The sequence below is a fragment of the Trichosurus vulpecula genome, chromosome 9 (assembly GCF_011100635.1).
Source record: "Trichosurus vulpecula isolate mTriVul1 chromosome 9, mTriVul1.pri, whole genome shotgun sequence".
NCBI lineage: Eukaryota > Metazoa > Chordata > Mammalia > Diprotodontia > Phalangeridae > Trichosurus > Trichosurus vulpecula.
This window is the reverse complement of record NC_050581.1, coordinates 112269396-112293815: the sequence shown is the minus strand read 5'-3', so window position 1 is coordinate 112293815 and position 24420 is coordinate 112269396. Positions and strand designations below refer to the sequence as shown.

Sequence of the window (24420 nt, the reverse complement as noted above, 5' to 3'; positions counted from 1 at the left end):
ACCTTAAGACAGAATTTGATTGCTCATACCAAAGATATCTGTGCAATTGATACCTTGTGTATTAACTGCCTTTTGGAGGTAAGCCTGATTATACAGCTCTTTATTGATTATATATTGCAAGAATCTCCAGAGGTCTGCTAAAACCCTAAATATAGGCTTAGATCAGTCCCAGACTTCTCTAGTAAGAGGGAAAATGGTGTGACCATTCTTCAATTTTATTGTTACTGCCATGCTAAAATAATGGCACCGTTTTAGTAAGTGAAGAGTGGAAGCAGCTTAGCTGTATGATCTAGACTGAAATTAAATTTTAAAGGTCAATGAGATACTCATTCATCATAACCCAGAATGAGAAATTTTTAAGTCAAAAGAAAAAAACCCACCTCAAAATTTTAGGTCAATATTATAAAAATCCACCTCACACATTTAACAAAAACAGGTACTAGATTGTCATTCAAACCTAGGTGACTTCTCAGTTTTTCTGAGAAAATTACTCACCTCTAAAAGCAGCAGTGTCTCCTGTTCAGTCCATTCTCTTCCAGCACTGGCTCCTTTACTCTTTATTAGACAAAAGGGGGGGAAAAGGATCAGGTATGGTTTGCCTTTTTTTTTTTTAAAAGTACACGAAGGCAGCCCTTTAAGAAACTCAATTCCAAAAAAGACACTGCTATTTTAAGCAAATATTACACTGTATTTTAGCTCTGGATTTAAACATTTCAGCTTATGAATTTAAGAAGAAAAAGCAGAGAAAAAAGTCATGAATACATGATCAACCAACAGTCAGTGAATCTTAAAGTGATATAGAAGGATAAAAAACCTCTAGACAAATAGATAACATACTCCAAAAGAATACAAAAATTACAAGTAACAAATAAACTAAATGTGAAAGGAACCTGCCAAATCTTCAGAAATCTTAATCCCTCATATATAATAACAGTCATTCTTATTTTTATCTTTGGGAAGATGTCTACCCATTTCAGGTTAAGTCACACATGTAAGGTAAAATTCTAGGCCCTTAGTATCTCAAAGTAATAATATGTTGAAATCTTATCATGAAGAGAGCCTGCAACCAGATAGTCCAACTTTTGAACAAATGCATGTTATCAAATATAAAATATCCCTAATTAGTGGTTACTGAATTAGAACACCTCCACAATGAAAGGGAACTCATTCAGAAGCCTGGCTTTACTACTTAGAAATGGTACAACTAAACTGTAAGAAAATATGTAAGAAAAATACTTACGTAAAGAACCCTGTTTTGCTATCTTAATCATTTTTGCAAACCTCCATTTATGATACTTATTTCTCCCTTATTGTATTAAGCCTACAGCCTGGGAAGGATATATCGTTTCCAACGTTACTCTTATGAGATCCTGTGAAATTTTTGATATTTGAAGGAAATTACATGTCCCTATTTACATCTTTTATGTATGTCCCAAAGGTCCCTATTGTAATTAAGTCTAAGGTTCACTTCTTATGTTCCCAGGTGTTCAAAAACAAGGTTAGCCTTTTCTTTTCCATCAAAATCATTTCTTATTCCGCTTGAGCAATTTTTGCTGTCACGTTATCAGACCTATCTTTTCTCTAAACCTTATGAAAATGGTATTAAAAATTACCCAATATTCCTGTCTTTGGCTTATAGTACTCTCTAAGAAGATATGTGCATTCCCACAAAAAAAACTTTTTATTTCTCAACACCAACCAGGACATTATTTTTGTCAGAATCAGGTCCAGAATAGTAGTTCTCCTTGCAGCTTCTGGTCTGAAATGTGAAGTGTCAGCAACTTAGGTCAAAATTTACATCTGCTCTGTATATGCCAGAAGTAGAACACCAAAAGATTTTTAAGTAAAGAAAGTCTGTTATTACTCTCTTATGCCTCAATACCAGATGAATGATATTTGCCAAAGGTATCAAATATTTCTTCCTCCTAACCACATGGTGGTCTGTAATATGTTCCTCTCACAATTATCACTCCTGTTTTTTCCTCTGTGAGGCAGGATGACCTGAGATCAAATGGTGCCTCTGCCCCTTACCAACTACATAAATTTAGAATGGACACATAACTCAGGAAACTCCCTATAACTAATCTATTAAGTCATACGGGTTATGATCTTCGTTGGTGAAGAACATTCCCATTCCAGGAGTTGAGACAAATCAGATCCTTCATATTTTTATGTATTCCTACTCCACTGATCCTCATCCAAATAAATCATCTCAACCAAGTTCTTTCTCCTGCTGTAGTTCATCAATTTCCTCAAATGCACCTATCTTGATAGCATATAATACCACAAAACAACTCTACTATTCCTTGAATATAGTCTATTCCTTTTGAATGAATTATACTTCATAAGCAACTATATTCCAGTAATGAATCACATTCCACCAAGTGTAAATAATACTCAAGAGATTGAATTGCCTCTGTGTTAAGCTCCCTAGTTTGTTACATACAAATGGCACTTCTGCTCATAGATAGCTGAGATCTGGAATCTGACTGCTATCCCAATTACTGAATATTGTTTCAAGAGCATTACTGGTTCTTTTAATTGTTCCATCAGTTCGGCCATGTCTGACTCTTCATGAACCCATCACTATCATCCCAGTCCACCAAGTTCATAATCCTGGAATTCTCTCCAGACTCTTCCCTGTCCCTCACACCACATATCATATGTACTTAGCTGCCAAATCTCGGTGTTTCCCCTTCAAATCATCTTTTGCATCAACCTTTCCTCTCCACTCTCACAACCATGACATCAGTACACATGCTAATTTCCTCTTAACCACATCATCAAAAGAGTCAATTGTTCTCTCTACAATCCATTCTCCACACTGCAACCAATGTAATTTTCCTAATATTAATATCTGACCACATGACTCCATCACTGAGCAACTGAAGTGGCTTCCTGGAGCGTAATAAATGGCTTTTGGCAGATTATGCTATATGCAGCTATACCTTTTCTAGGATACTAAATGGGACACACACATACCCTCTCTCTCTCAAATCCATGGTCTACGCGAATCATGTTTTTTAAAATGTACAGAGAAACACTAACAATTTTAAGTGTAGTATAAACTTTGAAAGATTAGAATCCTGACGTTTTGGCCTGTGACCCAGGACAGAGTAAATCTGTTGTCCTCATATTTTATTTTTAAGGTCCGTATGATTGTAGAAATCATTACATTTACTCCACGTGTACATCAATGCCAGAATTGATTGCCAGTTACACGAAGAAGCTTAAAAAAAATCCTCAATAATATACAATTAGATACAGAAAGTATCTAAATTCTAAACAAGTTAAAAGTACAGTTGAGAACTGATACATATAAGTTACTGCCTGAAGGTTCCAAGTAAATGTTCCAAATTACACTGGTAGTCCAATCAAATTAAATGGGATGTTAAATTGTTAATTTCTCACAGTAGTAAACATTGTTTGCATATATAGATACGGGGCACACTTCAAAAACTAAAAAATAAACTACTTTCTAATTTTTAACTAAAATACACATATTTCTAACTAACATACTATAATGTGGCGTAAGGGAATGGCACACTTTATGACAACAGAAGATAACTGGAACAAAGAAGGACAAAATAAAAAAATTCTAAGAAATTATATATTGAGAAGCTGGTATTTAGAATTAAACTCTTACTTTTGCTAAGGTTTTCTTGGAGTAAATGTCTGTACGGAGACCAAAATTCTGTAAGTCAGTAGGCTTCTCCTTATTTTTTTCAGGAAAATTCAACATCTGCTGAGCAGCAGGGACCTACAAACAAAATAAATGCAAAGTGTTCATACCAAATATCCCATAGTAAAATTATAACCATGATAAAAACATTATCTAATTTAGATAATTAAACTACTCCAGAAGTCTGACATTTTCCCCAAATTCCCAACAACAACAAAAGCAAGAGGTATTTTATGTAACTTAAAATTTAATGTAATTCTTATTCTTTAAGGCAAATGGGTAACAATATACATGCAAAGTTTAATCTACCCCGAAACTGAGTGCATGGCACTTTAAGGAACGGCAATGCTAACGCTCTATCCTAAGACTCCAATGTCTCAAGTTGTGAAGTTTGAAGACTATTTCATCACAGCTGTGAAGCTGTGAACATCAAGAGGAGGAAAGACATCAATAAGAAGTTCAGGGCCCAGGGCCCTGGTCCCCCATGCTCCCCCTGGCCGCTGTGTTTTCTGACAGGTCCTGGTTTTGGCTTCCCCCATAAGGAAATGGCCAAGCAGCACAAAGGGGCCCTAGGGCCATCACTACTATAGAGCCTGAGCTAATGAAGCTGGAAGGAGGCTACGGACTTCAGCAGTAACAGATTGTCTGGGGTGGACGTCATGCTGCTGATGGCCTACAGGAGCTTGGTATTTGCGCTGCTGTTCATTTTTATGAAGTGGCAGATCATGCATTTTGCTAAGAAGTCTCGAAGAGATCCTCACATCCCTGTGGAGCCCAATGCTCCCAAAGATCTGAAGGAAGAGATGGACATTTGACTATCCAAGGTCCAGGATGTAAGTATGAACCCCAGCTCCTTGAACAGGATAAGGCCAGACTCTTGCAGCTGGAGACACCAAGAAACCAACATTGCTAAAACTACCTGTACAGGATGAACGCATTGGATGTCATTTATGCCTCTAAGATCCCATTCCATTCAGAAGGCCGGCATCCTCATTCCCTGATGGGCAACACCTTGCGCTCTGACCTGGAGCTTCCAAACACAAGTATCCCCTTCAAGGGTGTCTGTAAAGCTCTTGTTGATACCTTGCTAGATGGCTATGTGACAGCTCCATATGGAACTGGCATCTTTGGCCAGACTGAATATCTACACTATCAGGAAGCACTGAGTGAACTGGCTGCTGCTGTCAAAGTCCGTGGTGTGGGCTCCCAGGGGCACCACCAGTTGGCAGCTAAGCATGTAACACAGTTTACTGAAGTTTCCTCCCCAACAATTATTCAGGTCACCTATCTGCCCCCCAGCCAGAAGAGTAAAAGAACCAAGCGCTTCCTAGAGCTGGAGACTATAAGGATAACTGCAACACACTAGGGAATACCCTCTGACTGAATTTGGGGATGGCCACAGCCAACATGTCTCCAGTAGGAGAAACCCGACCTCCAGGGGCAGGAGACACAGCAGCACTGGACAGCATTGATATCATTATGCCTAGAATTCTTGAGGCCCTCTTTCTCTCTCCAATAGCTTTTTTAATGGAGTAGAATCCACATATTTTCCCTCTGTCCATGTCACTTCCTCCTTACCCCAACTGGTTTTCAATCAAGGTTATTTTTTGCCCTCTCCCAAAGTCAGTTTTATCTTAAATAGGTTAGTGGGGATGAGGACATTTATGATGTAGCCCACAGACACGTCATTTAAAGTTGTGGAGTGAAAAGGGGAGAAGGGAACTAGTGCTGTATTGAGACTTAAGTTGTGTTTAGTGCACTGCCTTGTCCTTCTCTTCACATACTGTAGAACAAGACGTGATTGAGGGGAACCATCAGTGATACAGACACTAATTCCATATTCCTCCAATAAGTCACTGCACTGGTCTAACTTGATAAACCGGTTATTTAGCAAAAACAGCTGTAAAAAATGAAAAAAAAAGTTCAGTGTTTTGTAAAATACTTTTCACTAGCTTTCAATGATTTTTAATGGCAGGAGTAATAGTGAATAAAATATTAATATATGCTACAAAAGTAGGAGTGGAAACTGGGAAGAAGGGGTATTTTTCCCTCTAGTACCTATAGTACACAAAAAGGCAGCCCCTCAACCAAGGCACTGAATGTTCTCCTATTACACACATAATGAACAATCCTAGTTGAAGAAAATAGTTCCTAGCTTTCACCATAAGTCTTTAAAGAGTCTGTGTGCCATTTACCTGAGGTGTTCTGAGATGAAGAGGCACTAGCCCAGAGGGGGTATCAGCTAGCACATTGAAATGAGGAGTTGGAGGAGGTCCCATTGCCATTGGTCGACTTTCTGGATCAACTTGGTAATTAACAAGTCCCCACTGTTCTAAAAAAGCATGAACCCTGAAAAATAACGAGAATTAAAAATCTTAATAAAGTGGTTTAAATTTTACACCGATGTCATTGTATTTCAAAAAGAAACAAGGCAGGTTGCATCTAAACATTTTTTCTTCAATTACAAGTAATAGGAAATTTTTTCACCCAAAAGAAAAAACATATGTATTCCTAGGTCTCTGGAGAAAAAATAATTCATGCCAAGATAAGGTCCAAAGGTATTGATATTATGGGTAAGAAAGGGTATTTTAGGCAATGGTTTTTTTTTTTCCTCTACTTAAATGATACCAAAGTGGTTTTTTTATGGCTTGGCCTCAATAAAGAAAGATGGGCAAAACCATAAAGAAAATCCAAGCCATACCCCAAGTAATAGACATGAAGAATAAAGAAAACCCAATTTAATAAAAAGAAGGTATCTGTGATGAAACACTATATATATTAAGTATACTTAGGTCAGACACAGATGGTTTACCTCATAACAGCACAGACATCTCCGGTCAAATTCCGCCTGCAAGCAGTGCTGGTCAAATACTCTTGAGGGTTTAAGCGGTATGTGTCAATCATGAAATTACGATATGCCAAGTATCTAAAGAGAGATGTAGCAAATTCGTATTCATGGGGATAAACATTCTTGTATGAGGGCAAAAAAAAAAAAAAAGACTCAAAGATCTCCCAGTAAATATTGAGACATTTTTGCCACATGCTTATCTATCAGAGTAGTTGCTTAATAAGGATATTTGTTGGTAAAATTTCTCCTGCTTAGTAAAAGCCACTTTTATTGTTCCTAAAATACCAATCACTTAATAACAATTAACAGAAAAGAGCCTTTATTTTCTACCTTTGTTAGTAGAGTTACTATGAGACAAATTACTATGAAATACAAGGGAAGTTGAACAAAAGAAATGTTTTGAACCCAAAGCAAATTTTCTTGATGTGAAGAACTGGTTCAACACAAAATAAAAGAACCAAGAGAATAAAATACATTTTGTTCTTGATTGCCTATAGAGAACACATATAACTTAGAGGTGGCTGAAGTTTTCTTAGACAATTTCTATGTTATCCTAACAGCTGTAATCAAAGTTTAACCTTATAGCTGAGAAGCCTAAATAGTACTGAATTCAAGTGTAGAATAAATGAAATACAAATAGGGATAACCCACAAGTTAACTGCAAAACAGCCGTTTAGGAGTAAAGTCAGAGCTAGTAAACCCAGCAATTACAAACATTGATTTGTGTTAGTACAGAGTACTCAAATTTGTGTCTAAGCCATGTGTTTCTCTAATGTGTAGTTACAGAAAAACATGCACAGCAATGTATAGCCAAAACAGTGCTAAAGAATACCAATATGTTCTTTTCTTCACCATAAGAAATTTGGAAATTTATAATCTGTCTAATTTATGGAAAATGTGACAAGTATTTGAATGCAGGAGAAAAAAAAACATCAATAAGCTACCAAGTCTTTGTTTTTGGTTCCAAGAGTACTTTCTTATTCCTTTGTCATGATAAGGCTGAAAATTTACACTGACATTTAAAATATTTTATACCTCAAAGATTTTCATTGTTAAGCAATATTTATTACAACATTAATTACGCTATGCATCACACTGTACAAAGAGAACTCCACAAGCCTGTCTTAAAAGACGACAATGTGGAGAACAGCAACAGAAATCAAAATTCAAGAAAGATATTGCTACACAAAAATATTTATAGCAGCTCTTTTTGGGGTGGCAAAGAATTGGAAATCGAGGGGATGCCCATCAATCGGGGAATGGCTAAACAAATTGTAGTATATACAAATGTAATGGAATACTATTGTGCTATGAGAAATGAGGAGCAGATGGACTTCCTAAGAACCTAGAGAGTCTTATATGATATGATGATGAGTGAAGGGAGCAGAACCAGGAAAACATCGTACACAACCACAGACACATCGCTTCTGTGATGACTAACTTTGATAGACTTGGCTCTTCTCAACAATGCAAGGTTCTAAGACAGCTCCAAAAGACTCATGATGGAAAAGGCTATCCACATCCAGACAAAGAATCACAGAATCTGAATACAGACTGAAGCAAACTATTTGCACTCCTTTTTTTTTCCTTTTCTTTTATTTTTGGTGTTGTTATATCTTTTGCATGGTACATTTCATTGGTTATAATTCTTCTTTAGAACTTGGTTACTGGGAAAATAAGTTTACTGTGAAGGTATATGTAGAACTTATATCAGATTACATGCCATTGAGGGGGGGAGGAGAGGGGAAATCTGGAACTGAAAAACTTCTGGAACTAAGTGTTGTAAACTAAAAAAATTTAATTAATAAAAAAAAAGAAAGGCATTGCTATACAAGTGAAAGAAACAATCAACTTGTATGTTTAGTGAGGTATATTCATATGGAAGGCATATATTTTCTACTATCAACAAATCAACCTTAGGTTAGATTCACATATGAAACATTCAGGGGCACTTTCAAATTAAGTAAAAGCTAATCAGAGAGAATAACAAAACACATCTTGTGTTTAATTGATATGATCAAAGAGGTAAAAAATGGTAAAGAGTTTAAAAAACCCCACCCTCCTGGGCCTTTGTGAAAGTATCAGAAGAGTTTACAGACAGCCTACATAGCACTTCTTTGCTCTTCAAACCTATTAAAAACAGTATCAAAATTGTTTTGACTAAACTTTGGATAAAATATATAACTTCTAGGCTAGGAACACAAAAACCACTTGCCAAGATGAGCTTGTTGCAAAAATAAAAATACTGTTGTACTAATTTTTACACAAAATACTAAGTTTTTGGCTCCATTCAAATGTCTCCAAACAAATGATATATTTAGAGTCTAAAATTTCACTCACATTTCTGGAGTTTTAGACTTGTTTTTTCCATTGAAAAACTCAGGAAGAGCACGACGTTCTATCACATGAATACTGAAAGAAAACAAAACACTATCAGGATGGTTCAATGAAAACAGACTTACAAATGTCACTTCACAGAGTTCATGGATTTTAACTAGTCTTTGCTAAATTTGACTAAATCAGACAATAGTTTAAATAATGCTGATCAGAACTCCAAGTGTTCTACACAGGATTCATGAATGTACCTAAATTGCAAACAACCATTAATGTTAGTTAAGAAATTATATGAGCTCTTCTATCCTAGATCTTGCTGATAGTCTAGTTCTTTATGAAATCACTTTAAATTCTTTCAACTCAAAATTAGCCACAGAAAGTGAGGATCTCCCATTAGAAAGTTTCTAAAAAGTTCTTGAGTTTCCTTTCATTATTCCAGTTACATAATTCCTCACTATTCCAGAGTAGGAAGGGTGAAAACAGAGAATGGCACATTTGGCTTTTTGTTTTTGGGCACTGGGTCTACCAATCTCACTCAGGACATAAGTACGATTGCCATTCAGGGGCAAAACGTTCTAACTTTTCTTCTGACCTGTTTGTGCACCTCTTCTTAGGCAGACAAGTGGCCCTCTACTCCATGGGACTCATCCTACTGGTGATGAACTTAGTGTGGACATCGCAATGGCTTTACTTCTACTAATACTCAGATCTACCCAACTCAAGCCAACATCAGACTCAGCCTCTCCAGTATCAGAGATTATTGGCAGGCCCCACCTTGCCTAACACTTTAAAAAAAAAAAATTCTAGCTTCTTAATAATCTATTTGCACCAATTTGCAAAATGTTGCTATATCTTGATATGCAAAACAAATGATGGCATTTTAGAGCCTATCCACATTACTCACGGTCCATACTGTAGCAGGCTCCTCTTTGGGATAAAATACCATACTACTGTTACATTCACTTTAAATTTACTTTTCAAAACAACTTATTTTTAATAGCTCAATTTCATAAAAACACAAGGATTACGTAACAGAATTCTAGGTTGTTAATTCTAAGGTCTGATGGGGGAAGAGACAATGATTGGCTTATTAGCATAGACAATAATTTATATGAGGACAGAGAATCACAGGCTTATCTACCCCAATCATCTATTCCAATATATAAATCCCTTCTATGATATCCCTGACCAATGGTAATCAGTACTGCTTTGGCACTTACAGTGTTAACTAACTTGCTACTTCTAGAGATATATTTTTGGACAGCTCTCCTTGTTGTAAAGTTTTTTTTTCCTTAAATCAACCCAAAACTTACAACATTCTAACGTTTACCCACCAACCCGAGTTCTGGAGTACTATATGATAAATGTCTGATTGTTGTTTTCAATCAACTATAAAATAAATCCCTCCTTCCATGGGTTTCCTTCAAATATTTAAAGAAAGCTAGTATGTTTCTTAAGTCTTCACTTATCCAAGCAAAGATATTCTCCCAAAAGTTCTAATTCCCTCAATTCTACCATACAGGCTGCTCTCTTAAATTTGTTCTTTCTTATGTCTTTCCTATCATTTTTCATACACATTATCTTCAAAAACCTGATTAAGAGTTATCTGTGTCTATACAGATATTGTGATCTTTTAAGATGTTTCCTTGAGTCTCTCTCTTCCTTGTTGAGATCATTTGTACCTGTGTTCTCTGAATGTTATTCTTGAAAAACTATTGTTCAAAAGCTGTCTTTCCTCTTAAAAGTCTCATCTTTCTTTTTCTGATATTTAAAAAAAAACACCCCCTTTGATATAAAGCCTATGTTACAGAACAGCATTTCCCTCCATAGAATGTAAAGAGTTCCTCCTTAGGAGCTCTGAAGATGATATACTCAGAATCTCTTATGGTTCCCCCACTCCCATCCAATTTGCATTTCAACAAACAGTTTCTCTTTTTGGTAAGAATCAGGTCCTTAGTAGTAGTAGCACTTCTTCTAGCCCAGACATATTAAACTATCAGCAGGTCAAAAATTTTTCAGACATTTTGTTTCAGCAGAAAGAGATCTTAAACAGAAGTTTGGACAGTCTTCCATCACAAACACATCCTACCCCTAAGTGGGATCTGGAGAAGGGAATCATCTATCTCCACTATCTGGTCATGCTCCCGGAAAACGATGATAAAAACAAAAAGATGGACAAGAAAACAGAACTAGTAATCCACATGTGAGCAGGAACAAGTTAATAATGTAATACAATGAGACTCATCATTACTTGACTACAAAGCAATGAATTTTTCAGTTATACCAGCTCCTTTTAACGCAATGAACTGTGATCTGCACTGTTGAAAACAACAACCCAACAATGAAATCATTTACTACTGAAACACTAAAAATTCAATCCGTCATAACTAAGTTTTAATATTTTAGTTAATTTTATCAGTTTCATTTGTCTTACTATATGGGCTATTTAGGGAGCCTGCTACAAATAATGTGAGAATTTAGAAAGTGCAAGGCACTTTAAATTACAGACAATTTATGTAACTGACATAGAATGTCTGTATTGATCAGCCTTGAAAATTTGTACTTTATAAAAGCTCTCCTGGATTTCTGAATTTCCAACGTTATTCCAGATGTGCAATAGATTATTGTAATAGTATAATAATACATTACAGTAAGAAACAAAGTAAATATTATTCACAACCCTAGGGGAAAAATGATCATTTTAATTTCTAATAAAGCTCCAGTATCTTAATAGTATGTGACATCTGACTGTATTTTATCTGAAAGTGTGTGTAATTACAATTATTCAATTAGTTTATCTAGAATTTCCTAGGTAAAACCCTCATAATAAGTGAAATATTTACTGTTAAGAATTGTGAAAAAAGGAAATACCAATTTGGGTAGATAAAATAACACTTTATCATTCTACTACAAAGAAAATAAATGCTAGTTATATATTGAGTCTTTCCATTATAACAAATATTTTAAAATAGCACAAGAGACATTTATATTTATACTTACCTGAATATAATACATAGCAAAGTTTTGATTCCTTGAAATTCTCAATGAATTTTTCACTGGCTATGTATATTATGATTATGGTTGAGTCCTTTCATGTTTTATATTGCAGGTTCTGAATAAACATTTTACACATTTTTTGTACAAAGGTTAAAAAAACCCTTCCAAGATAAATTCAGAAAACCAGAATGGTTTGACATTTCTAATTTCAAATAATGAGAAGGACCAATTCCATTAAGATAAAACTTCAAGAATATGATATAAAAAAGTAACTTGATTTTTTTTTGGAGGGGAGAAGGCAGGGCAGTTGGGGTTAAGTGACTTGCCCAAGGTCACACAGCTAGTAAATGTGTCAAGTGTCTGAGATTGGATTTGAACTCAGGTCCTCCTGAATACAGGGCCGGTGCTCTATTCACTGCGCTACCTAGCTGCCCCAAGTAACTTCATTCTTAAAAGAAGTACTATTTCAATTAAATTCAAAAGCATTAAATAATGCTCACAAATTCATTAATTATTTTCAGGTACTATATATGTTACAAACTAATAAACTGTAACAAAAGCATTATCCAGTCCCCTTATACTTGCCAGGTGATCCATCTAACAGAAGAAAAGGCACCTAATACAAAATCATTAAGCCATAGCCAATAGTCCTAAGGGAATGCGAACCTCTTTACTGTACATACCTACAGAACATGCCTTAACATCCTGAGACTGGTTTGAGACAGTTAAAGAGAGTTGAGGAATGCATCACTGTTCTTTTCTTTCTTATTATTTGCTACCCTCAGCATTAGAACTCTATGGATAGGCAATAACTCAGAAAGAGCAACCAAAGCTAATAAGAACAAGCCTTCACCTTCATTTGATGAAAAATATATTTTAAAGGTCAACCATGACATAAACATGACTCAACCCTAACTTTTTTTCTTTTTTACTTCATTTCCTCAAACAATGGTAATTCCTAAATATCGATGGAAGCAAGTTAAACACTTTGTTTTCCCATGAAACACTGCCCTGAAATCCCTGTTAATTAAATAATGAAGCACGATCAGGTGCACTCAAAGCTCAAAATCTTTTTCCACATAAGGGAAAATAATTATTATTATTACAACTGGGAAGCAGCTATCAACCTACAAACTGCCCATACATGACGTTTCGTCAGTTGGCACTGAACTTAAGAAGTCCACGTGGCAGATAATACTTAGGCACAAAGAAATAGAAAATATGCAGCCATGTTCTTAGCTTCAGGCTCCAAATCCCAATTGTTTGTGACAATATTAGTATCACTAGAATATGTAAGGTTTGCACGTGGGGATGTGGATTTCTCTGATATGGACACTGGTACGCCCCAAAGTGAATAAATTTAGAGAAAGTTTGGGGGTAAATGGTGGGTGGGGCAAGTGAACAGAAAAACATGCTAACCTGTCCTTACTACAAAACCCATAAAACCAATGAGGTCACCAGGACAACAGAATCAAAATGGGCCTCTGCTAGGAACCTAAGTGGGGCATCTGATAAAGCATTGAGCCTGAAGGCCACAAGAAGTGAGTTCAAACTTGACCTGACACTACCTATGTGACTCTGGGCAATTCGTTACTCTTATGTCAGCCTCAGTTACATCAACTGTAAAATGAGAATAATAGCATCAACCACATACGGCTTTTGTAAGGATCAAATGAGGCAATATTTACAAAGCTCTTAGCACAGTCCTGGCAAGTGGCAGAACTTAATAAATGGTTGTTTCAGGTCCTTATCCAACGATGCATCATAAATATCCAAATGATACTAATAAAATTTCTGTGAGATCTCGCCATAAAGCAATGACTATAGATCAAAGTTTTTGTTTTGGGGCAGCTAGGTGGCGCAGTGAGTAGAGCACCGGCCCTGGAGTCAGGAGGACCTGAGTTAAAATCCGGCCTCAGACATTTGACACGTGTACTAGCTGTGTGACCTTGGCAAGTCACTTAACCCCAATTGCCCTGCCAAAAAACAAAAACAAAGTTTTTGTATTTAATATGATTACTCTTGTTTTCCTAATGAACCACCATCTTTGAATCCCTGATTCAATCAAACACAATCATAGTGAATGATTTTTAGGATTAAACGATCTAATCTTAAATCTGAACTGTATTGAAAATATTTAAATTGATATCATAAATGGTATTGGGCTACACTTCTCTTTGGTTTATCTGTCTCTCTAGGTATCTAGACCTGATTTGTCTCATAGATATGGTCAATAGAATATATGTGTGTGTGTGTGTGTGTATATGTGTATTTTTTTTTGAAGAATTTGGTTTGTGAGAATAATTGGGGTACTAGAGGTATTATTACTTAAAAGTTCAATAAAATTTTCACACAAGTCCATTTGGACAAGAAGATTTAGTATATTTTATCTTTGTAGACTATCCAAAACAACTTTTTAAATTCTCAGTTTTATGGTTATATAATAAGTTCTGATAATTTTGACAATTATTGGAGTACTTTTTGTGGTAACAAAAACTCTAACCAAAGTAGCTACCCACTAATTAGGGCATCTCCATATAAATTGTGGTACATGAATATAATGGAATATTACTGCACTGTAAGAAAAAAATCAACATGAAGAATTCAGGGAACTGTGGAAAGACCCATGGACTGATGGAAAAGTGAAAAAAGCAGATCCAGGAGAACAGAATACACAATGACTATAGCAAGGTAAATGAAAAATACAACCTGATATTCCCTGCTGCTAGTGACTGCTCTTTAAGATTTAACTTCAGTTTACCTGTATATATTTGGTATGGACACAGTTATCTATATGCCTTTGCTCTCCATTTAAAAGTGATTAGAATGCCTTGAAGACTTTGTTTTTAACCTTTCCATGCATACCTAGAGCTTAGCTGTATCTGGAATGTAAGGACTTAACAAATGCTTGTTAACTCACTGACAACAAGACATTACACATACTGCAAAATTACATGGACTTAAACCCAAAGAAGAGATATGGGAAGACACTTTTGCCCGCAGTTCTCTGCAGAGGTAGGAAATTATGGGTGAGGAACACTGAATTTAACATAAAACTTTTTCTGATATATTGCTTACCATTATGTAGAATTTTGCTTTTTGTCCTCTTTTAAAAATTATTTTAATGGACTGACTAGAATACATGACAGGAAGGATATTACGTGCAATATAAGTAATGGAAAACAAGACGTCAACAAAAGAATTTTCAAAATATTAGGTCCTTCATGAATGAATCATAACAAATTTACCATGAGCCGCATCCTAGAAGAGGAAGTTTTAATAGAATATGATTTGATACCCCCCAAATCCCTACAGCAGGTGTGGGGTACCTGCTAGAGCTTCATATTCTAGGATGATGCCACCTACATCAATTCTATTCAAAATTTTATTCGATGTGGCCTTTCACATTCAGGTTGTAAATTATTTAGAGCTTATCATACTACAGAACATGTTGGGGGCAGCTAGGTGGCGCAGTGAGTACAGCACCTGTCCTGGAGTCAGGAGGACCTGAGTTCAAATCCAACCTCAGACACTTGACACACTTGCTAGCTGTGTGACCTTGGGCAAGTCACTTAACTCCAAATGCCCTGCCTTCTCTCCTCCAAAAAAAAAAAAAAGAGAGATGATGGTCTAAATCCAGTTTCTCCCAATCTTGTCCTCTTTCTCTAGCACTTCTTACCAAAAAGAAGGTTTATATATTCTTGGGTTTATAAAAAAAATTGTTACTATTTACACTCCCTACTGTTTCCTGCCTATCCAATCTGTTTGACCTCCTTTTCTGGGTTTTTATCCAGTATCAAATAGTTTGATGAAAATAATTTTCCAATACAGTTGGAGAACTAGTAATACTGAAGCCTTCACTAGAATTTTTGATTCTAGACCTTTTGTTTTTCCTAAAGAATTTTATCTAGTTTTATAGTGCATGCCTGTAGTAATCAGAATACTACAGAAAGATACTTGTAAACTAATTTAGGTTGCACTATCATTATTACATTATTACAGCGCAACAATGAACAGAGAATCTCACAATGACTAAGGAACAGTTTCTTAACTATACTTTATATTTACATAAATCTTGAAGTATGTCATGATAGACTAAATCTGAGGTATTTTATGTACTTTGTAATTATGAATTTTTTTAAAAGAATGTAATCAAATGACTTTCACAACTATAGCTGGATTAAATTCTTAATTACATAAGAGGAATCATAAGAGAAAATATACAATGATGACTGCATAAAAGTCAACAGTTTTTGTACAAATAAAACCAATGAAAAATTGTAAATTAATCAGCAGAATTGGAAAAAATATTTAGAGTTTCATCCCTAAATATATGATATACTGAATTGACAAAACATGACATTATCCAATAGTAGTACTCAAATAGGAAACATTTTCAAAAAAACTCAGAAATAGTAAAATTAAAAAGGCTTTGAAGATTTACCTCATAACGGGTAAGTAACAACAATGACAAAATATGGGCATAATCAAGACTAGAGGGTTATGTAAAGTCAGGTACACTACTATGCTTCTGGTAGAACTATGAAATGTTCAACTACTGTGTATAATAAAATGGAATTGTACAAAAAGATTATTAAACAGTTCAAATACTGTGACCCAATGTTTTAAAATTGGGCATTTATATAAGGAAGTCAAAGAGATATAAAAAGATGAATTTACAGTAAAATATTCATAAAACCAACTGTGTTAATAGCAAAGAACTGGGGGGCGGGGAGAGGGGTGGGAAACACTCATCAATAGAAAATGACTGAACAAATCATGGTATGTGAATACAAGGGAAAGTTATTTCCAGTGAGAAATTATAAATGAGGAATTAAAAACCTTTTATGTACAGAAGAGAAAAATCCACAGAAATAAAATAATTCACATCTACAAAATGTAAATTAAAAGATCTTCAATAGGAAGTACAATTAGAAGTGAAAAAAAAGTCAACAACACAATGGGAGGAGAGGTGACAAAACATACTACTCCCTATCTGCTTTCAATAAAAAAGATCAGGTAACTACAAAATGTAGAATATGACATACACTGTCAGGTGAGGTCACTACTAGAGGTATTTATTTCACATATTTATTTCACTAGAGAAGGAATCTAAAGGGTAGAAAAGTGTTGAAATGACTTTACAAAGACAAAGAGAAGCAAGAAAATCTATTTTTACAAGGAATTACAAAATACAGTAATTTTCAAAAGTAAGCATCACCTTTAAATTACCACATTACCACAATTCACTCTGTCAGCTAATGCTCATATAGGGCTATAGTACAAAATGTGACAAAAATCAACTAATTAGCATTTATTTAGGACCAACTATGTACCATGTATGCCATTAAAGTCCTACAAAAAATGTACTTAGACGAGAGAATTGAGCTGTATACTTACCAGTTGTAATCAAACCATGATGCATAGCTCGGAATGATAATATGATTTGTCTGCTCTGTTACATTATCTTCACCTGGGTCAATTGACCGACTCTGATCACCTTTGCTGGGATCCTCATCTTCCTAGTTAAAGGAAAAGTCAGATTTCAAAGATATAGTATATAAGTAAGTATATAAAGAAAAGGTTTAAATCTATAACAAAAAAAAAAAGTCTGACGATGGAATTTCCTCCACACTTTATTGTAGACAAATAAGGGAAAATCTGAGATCTAAGTTGAATTATTCTTAGGTCATCAGCATAGATAAAATTAGAAGTCTTCACCAAATTAAATGAAAAAAATTTTATTCTCCTATTAGAGCAAGATTTGTACTTGAAAAATCTGCTTAGCAACACTTAGTACTTTAACTACTAATCTCAAAAGAAATGTTGCTGAAAAAGGATAAAAATCAAAGGAGTTTTTCAAGAAAACTTATGTTGCCAATGAAAGAATGTAGATATAATACTAACAAACTAAATCATGTACTCTGTTCCTAATGATATTTGACAATTGTCACATTATTATTATACTGAAAACCATATGTGGGTTTAGGCTTGAAAAACATTTATTTCTATTTCTCTTGAGCTTCCACAGCTTTTACCACCCAATAAATAGTTATTATTTTATTTGGTTCTGTAAAGTAAATCCTTACTGGTTTTACTGGAATGGCAATAAATAGGTAAATTTGGGGGCTTTATCAGTTTCATTATTTATACTGGCATAATCCAACCATGTGCAATAAATATTGCCACCCTTTCCTTTGTTATACTCATATTACATAACTACACTTAATAAATCTTATGTGTGTTTTGGTTGCTTGACTGCCAGCTATTTTATAGTCAATTTTAACGGGATTTCTCTATCAGGTACTCTTGGATTTTTAGTACTACACAGAAATACTGTTAAGATTCATAGGTTTATTTAGTATTATTATACTTTACTAAAGTCATTAATCACCTCTATTGGTTTCTATGCTGACTCACTAGAACCATCATGTTATCGCCAGGTGAGAAAGTAATTTGGTGTCTGTTTTGCTGATTTTTTTTCACTTTGCTCTTTGTGCTGGTAACCAAAAATGGGCTCCTTAGCACTTAGTCAACAAGTGCCCTTGACTAGTTTGGCTTTTTCCCCTGAACTGAATGCTGTTTGTATGTTGGATTGGAGTAAGCTTGTCGGCCCCTTCACCTTGCTTCCCTTGCTTAAGCTGATTGAAAGAACCTGTGCTTTCCCGGTCAACCCCTTCACCTTGCTTAAGCAGATCGAAAGAACCTGTGCTTTCCCTGGTGTACCTTACACCCCCGCGGAAGCCGGATGGTTAAAAACAGCTTCGGTTGGAGCCAGAAGCTGATGTAGCTGTAGCTACAGCCACAGCCAAAGCTGAAGCAGGAGCTGCTGGTAGCAGAGCTGACCTACGGGAGGAAGCTGAACAAGGACTTGAGGCCAGTGGATAATCTTTTTACCACAGAGGTGAAGCATGTATATGATTTTGCTGTACACCATCATGCTTCTCTGTGGCCTCCTGGTTACTCTTGTGAGGCGTACTTATTGGGCCTGGAAGCTTTTGATCAATATATCAAAATGGGGATGCTGGTTCATGGGTTGGTTACTGTGGAGCCTAAATATATGCTTTGATTCTTCTGCCTCCTACTTTGAGAGTTTCTTATATCCGGCAGTTCCGAACCTTTCAGACATATATATGATCCTCTTTGAAATTATAAACTCTGCTTTCCTAATACACTCTTACACTAATTAGCTATTCTAGAACTAAGCCAAATAATATTAGGAAAAGGAGCCAACTTTGCGGTCCATTATTTATGAGTAAATGCCAAAATTTACACCAGGCAAACAATAAATTTTGGAACTCAGGTCCCACTGACTCTACATCTGCCACTCTAGCCACAGCAACATATAAGCAATCAGTATTTCTTTCGATTTTTAATTATAATTCCTGAATAGTTCCTGTTAGACTAATAAATGAGAAAGCAATTTAGAGGGGACCAAGTCTTCTAGTAAAAACATATCGAAAACAAACTTCTAATTTGTTTATTTGCTTCATTTATTAAATTAAAAATTCCACTGAACTCTGAATTCATAGACTCTAACAGCCACTGTATTTTCTTTTGTCATGTACAGCATAAGGAAATTAATCTGAAAACTGATAGTGGAAGAAGGAAGACACTCCCTGGCAAAAAGCAAAAAACAGAAATTCAGATTAGCAGTTACAGACTTCTCTTCAAAAAAGAAAAAAGTCTTCAAACTTTTTTGAAATTAATATTTAAACAGAACTTGCACTGTTGAGAATAAAAATGACAAACCTTATTCTCAATGTAAATAAATGTGTAGAACAGAGTTTCGTACCCTGGCATCCACAAAACCCTAAAGGGTTTTATGAATAGATTTCAGGGAGCACATGAATGTAGATCGAAAGGAAGTTACACCTTTATTTTCACTAACTTCCAAATGAAATTTGACATTAAAATTACTTATGAATGTAAACAAGTAGCATTATCCTAAGAAAAGTTTCAAAAGCTTCACTAGACTGACAAAGTGTCTATGAAATAAAAAAGGTTAAAACCCTAGTGTAATGAATACTGGAGAGGAAAATATGGCTACTAAGAAATAACATACTAACAGTATTCTGAGCAAAGGACACTTACAGTTCATTAAGATTCAAAACAAAACGACATTCAGCATGCATCTGTCAAATTTCTACTATAACATCTGTGTTAACAGTCTAATTTTTAACATTTTTTTAACAATTTTTGAAATAGTGAAGCAATCTAAAAAACTTCAATTTGGGATCTTTTTCATACAATGAAGCAAAGAACTTGATACTCTCACCAAGAACAGAAGGCCTCTTCCAGAAGAAAATAGGGGTAAAAAATACTTGGAAAGGGCTTAATGCACTGGAAGAATATTTTTTGACTTTGATGTTTGATCAAAAAAAAAAAAAAAGTAAATGTTACCTTTCCTCCTGTTGTCACTGTTTCTTCATCCTGCTCATCTGCAAGACCAAATCATATAGTCAAGTAAGTACTAGGAATACAGTCTGTCTTCGAAGTGTAAATTTATAAACACATTTAAATAGATACGATTTTAATAGCAAATGATGTTTTACTTAATGTGTGATAAAAAAAAATTTTAATGTCCCTATTAACCCTTTTAATCAAACTTGCAGAAAGAAACTGAAGCAGCAGAAATAAGTAAAAACAGAAGGCATAGATAATTAAAATAGTGAACAAAAAGTAATGTATACTCAATTGCTGGTTCAACTGGTACCTTAGCTAAAGGTTGCTAATGGTAGTACACGAAGAGATTTATTCAGTATTGCCGTCTCCTAGGTTTTAGTAAACCTCAATGAAATCTTGGATCCTTGTTGAAATGGCAAAGCTGCTATATCAAACATCATGAACGTAGTCTCAGTAAGAGCAAATAAGGCCTTCTATGGATGGGGTAAACAAGACCCAAATCCTGAGTTTCTATACTTTCAAAGCATTTAAGTAATTGAAGGCAAACATATAAATGGTTATGCAAGAAACACAACAAAACTTTGCCAAAATAAAAGGAGAGTAGGAAGAGCAAACTGATTTAACATAAAAATAAATTAAAAATCTAAAGAAGCTCCTATCCAATACTGGGCATAATGGGTATTAAAATAATATTAGAAATACCTACCCAAAACTAAAAACAATAGAGATACACTGGAAGCTTTCCCAATTAGGAAAGAAACAGGAACAAAGCAAGGCTATCAGCCTATCTATTATTTGATATAGTTATAGAAACAAAGTAAAAATAAAATAGCAATCTAGAACGTTGTCGTTATTGTTGTAGCAATAAAACAAAAGAAAGGATACACATAGAACGGGCAAGGAATACAAAAATATTCATATTCACTGATATGATAATTTACTTAGAAAGTCATGGGGTTTCAGCAAATTGAGAAATTTAACAATTTCAGTAACATTGTAAGCCTAGGCATACCCTCTGAACAAGCAATGCTACTATTATCCCAGAGGTTTGAAAACAAAAAAAGGAAAAAGACCTATATGTACACAAATATATTTACATCAGCAAAGAATAAGAAATGAGGGGATGCCCACTAATTGGTGACTGACTGAACAAGTGGTATATGATTGTGATGGAATACTTTTGTGTGATGAGATATGATAAGCAGGATGCCTTCAGAAAAACCTGGGAAAATTTATATGACTTCATCCAAAATGAAGTGAATGCAAACAGAACATTGTGCATAGTAACAGCAATACTGTATGATGATCTGTGAATGATTTAGCTATTTTCAGCAATAGTATGCAAGACAATTCTGAAGGACTTATTATGAAAAATGGTATCCATCACCTAAGAAAGAACAGAATCCAAGCATGCTTTTTTTAAACTTTAGTTTTCTTGGGGTTTTTATGAGGGGAGAGGAGAGGGAGTTGTATTTTTTTTTCCACATTATGGCTAATCTAGAAACATATTTCCCATGACTTAACATGTATAATCTATAGCAAATTGCTTCCCTTCTCAAGGAGAGGAGAGTGGAGAGAGACAGGGAAATTGGAACTCAAAATTCAAAAAAATAGAGGTTACAAACAGTTTCTACATATAACAGGAAAAAAATAAAATATAAAAACTTTTCATAGAAAAAAGAATGTTGGAGGCTACAAAATATACTAATAAAAATTAACATTTCATCAATTTTGTCTTTATACTTAATGGAATTTTTCTGTTATATTTTCCTGAGATGTTAGTGAACTACGGAAATGTAAATGGTTGCCTGGTACATTGCTAAAACCATTCATTCACACATTACCAACCATCAAAAAATTTTTTAAAAAAGTTTTTTTTTTTTTTTTAGTGGGAAGAAACAAATTCAAGGTGGAGGAGGATAGGGTAGGAGAGGGGAAGGGGGGAAGGAGAGAGAGACAGAGAGAAACAGAGGGAAGAAGGCAGACAGAAAAAGGAGAGGGAATAAAAAAAGGATTAATGTGAAAGTTTGTCATTAATGCATACATTTCTTATTAACACCTATCTTTTCCTAATTCATTCAACCAGGAAATCTCTGCAAGATCTGGTAAAGAAGGCACCTTTAAAATGTGGCTTACTACTTTTCACTAAAATCTTATATTAAGCTACCATAAGTAAAGCAAAGAAACAAAGCTCACCACACTATCCATAAACATTTGATTTAGATCATAATGCAGAACCCCATCATAATGGAAACCATTGCATAGGAGGAAAATCTGAGAAGAAAAGGCACATTAGCTGTCTAAAAAAATGGAAAGGGCTGTCATGTGTTAAAAGGAATTAATTTGTTCAGTGTTGCCAAAGGTGGTAAAATTACAAGTTCCATTATGAATGTCTTTGTGAGGATTAAGGTCTCAACAAAAGAGTAGCACTGTTTTATTGGTTTTTAAGATGTTTCATTTTTAGTTTACAACACTCAGTTCCCCAAGTTTTTGAGTTCCAAATTTTCTTCTGCTCCCTCCCCTCGCCCCCAAAACAGCATGAAATCCCATATATGTTCTACATATACCTTCACATTAAACTTATTTACATAGTAGTGAAGTTGGAAAGAAGAATTATGACCCATGGCATGAAATCATGAGAAAGAAGAAACAAAACCAAAAAAGAGAAAGAAAAAAGACAGCAAATAGTTTGCCTCAATCTGTATTCAGACTCCAATAATTCTTTCTCTGGCTGTAGACGGCTCTTTCCATCATGAGTCCTTTGGAACTATAATTTGAACCTTATAATGCTAACAAGAACCAACTCTATCAAAGTGAGTCAACACAGAAGCAGTATGTCTATGGTTGCGTACAATGTTCTCCTGGTTCTTACACCCTCACTCAGCATCCTATTATGTAGGTCTTTCCAGGTTATTTTGAAGTCCTTATCTTCCCCATCTCTTATAGCACAACAGCATTCCATTCCATTCATACAGAACAACTTGTTTAGCCATTCCCCAATTGGCGGGCATCCCCTTGATTTTAAAATTCTTTGCTACAACAAAAAAAGAGCTGCTAAAAATATTTTTGTACATATGGGTCCCTTTCCCACTTGTGTGATCTCCTTGGGATACACCCCTAAAAGTGGTTGCTGGGTCAAAGGGTATGCACATTTTTATAGCCCTTTGGGCATAGGTCCAAATTGCTCTCCAGAATGACTGGATCAGTTCACAACTCTACCAACAAAGTAACAAGTGTTCCAATTTTTCCCATATCCTCTCCAGCATTTGACATTTTCCTGTTTTGTCATGTTAGTTAATCTGACAAGAGAGGTATGACATATAAGGGTTATTTTGATTTGCATTTCTCTAATCAACAGTGATTCAGAACATTTTTTCATATGCCTCTAGGTATCTTTAATTTCTTTCTCTGAAAACTACCTGTTCATATCCTTTGACCAGTTCTCAATTGGGAAATGACTTGTATTCATATAAATTTGGCTCAGTTCCCTATATATTTTAGATATGAGACCATTATGAGAGACACTGGTTGTAAAGATTTTCTCTCAATTTTCTCTTTTCCTCCTAATCTTTGTTGCGTTGGCTTTTTAAAAAAAAAACTTTTCAATTTAACATAATCAAAATTATCCATTTTGCATTTTGTAATGATCTCTATCTCTTGTTGGACCATGAATTCTTCCCTTTCCCATAAATCTGATAGGCAAACTATTCCTTGCTCTCCCAAATTGCTTATATTATCAGTCTTAATTCCTAAATTATGAACTCATTCTGACTTTATTTTGGTACACGGTGTAAGATATTGGCCTATGTCCAGTATCGGCCACAGCGTTTTCCAATTTTCCCAGCAGTTTTTCTGAAGTAGTAAATTCTTAGCCCAGAAGATAGATTCTTTGGGTTTATCAAAGAATATATTGCTATAGTCATGGCCTACCGTATCTTGTGTGACTAACCTATTCCAGTGATCTACTACTTTGTTTCTTAGCCAGTAGTAAGTAGTTTTGATGACTGCTGCTTTAGAGTAGTTTAATATCTGGTATTGCTAGAATTCCTTCCCTAATATTTCTTTTTATTAATTCCCTTGATATTCTGGATCTTTTGTTCTTCCAGATGAATTTTATTAGTATTTTATCCAGCTCTGTAAAATAATTTTTGAT

At 34.9% G+C, this 24420-nt stretch overlaps 1 protein-coding gene and 1 pseudogene across 1 annotated transcript in view; one reads left to right on the top strand and one right to left on the bottom strand.

Annotated features, from left to right (window-relative positions):
- SMARCC1 (SWI/SNF related, matrix associated, actin dependent regulator of chromatin subfamily c member 1) overlaps positions 1–24420 on the bottom strand; it is a 206842-nt gene that overhangs the window by 92513 nt on the left and 89909 nt on the right. The window contains exons 13-19 of the mRNA XM_036737909.1: positions 20265–20302; positions 17262–17383; positions 8871–8942; positions 6495–6608; positions 5878–6031; positions 3647–3760; positions 496–555 (exon numbers count right to left, since the gene is read on the bottom strand). Coding sequence (XP_036593804.1) covers positions 496–555; positions 3647–3760; positions 5878–6031; positions 6495–6608; positions 8871–8942; positions 17262–17383; positions 20265–20302 — 674 coding nt within the window. The remainder of the gene's footprint in view (positions 1–495; positions 556–3646; positions 3761–5877; positions 6032–6494; positions 6609–8870; positions 8943–17261; positions 17384–20264; positions 20303–24420) is intronic.
- On the top strand, positions 4318–5062 carry LOC118830867 (annotated as a pseudogene).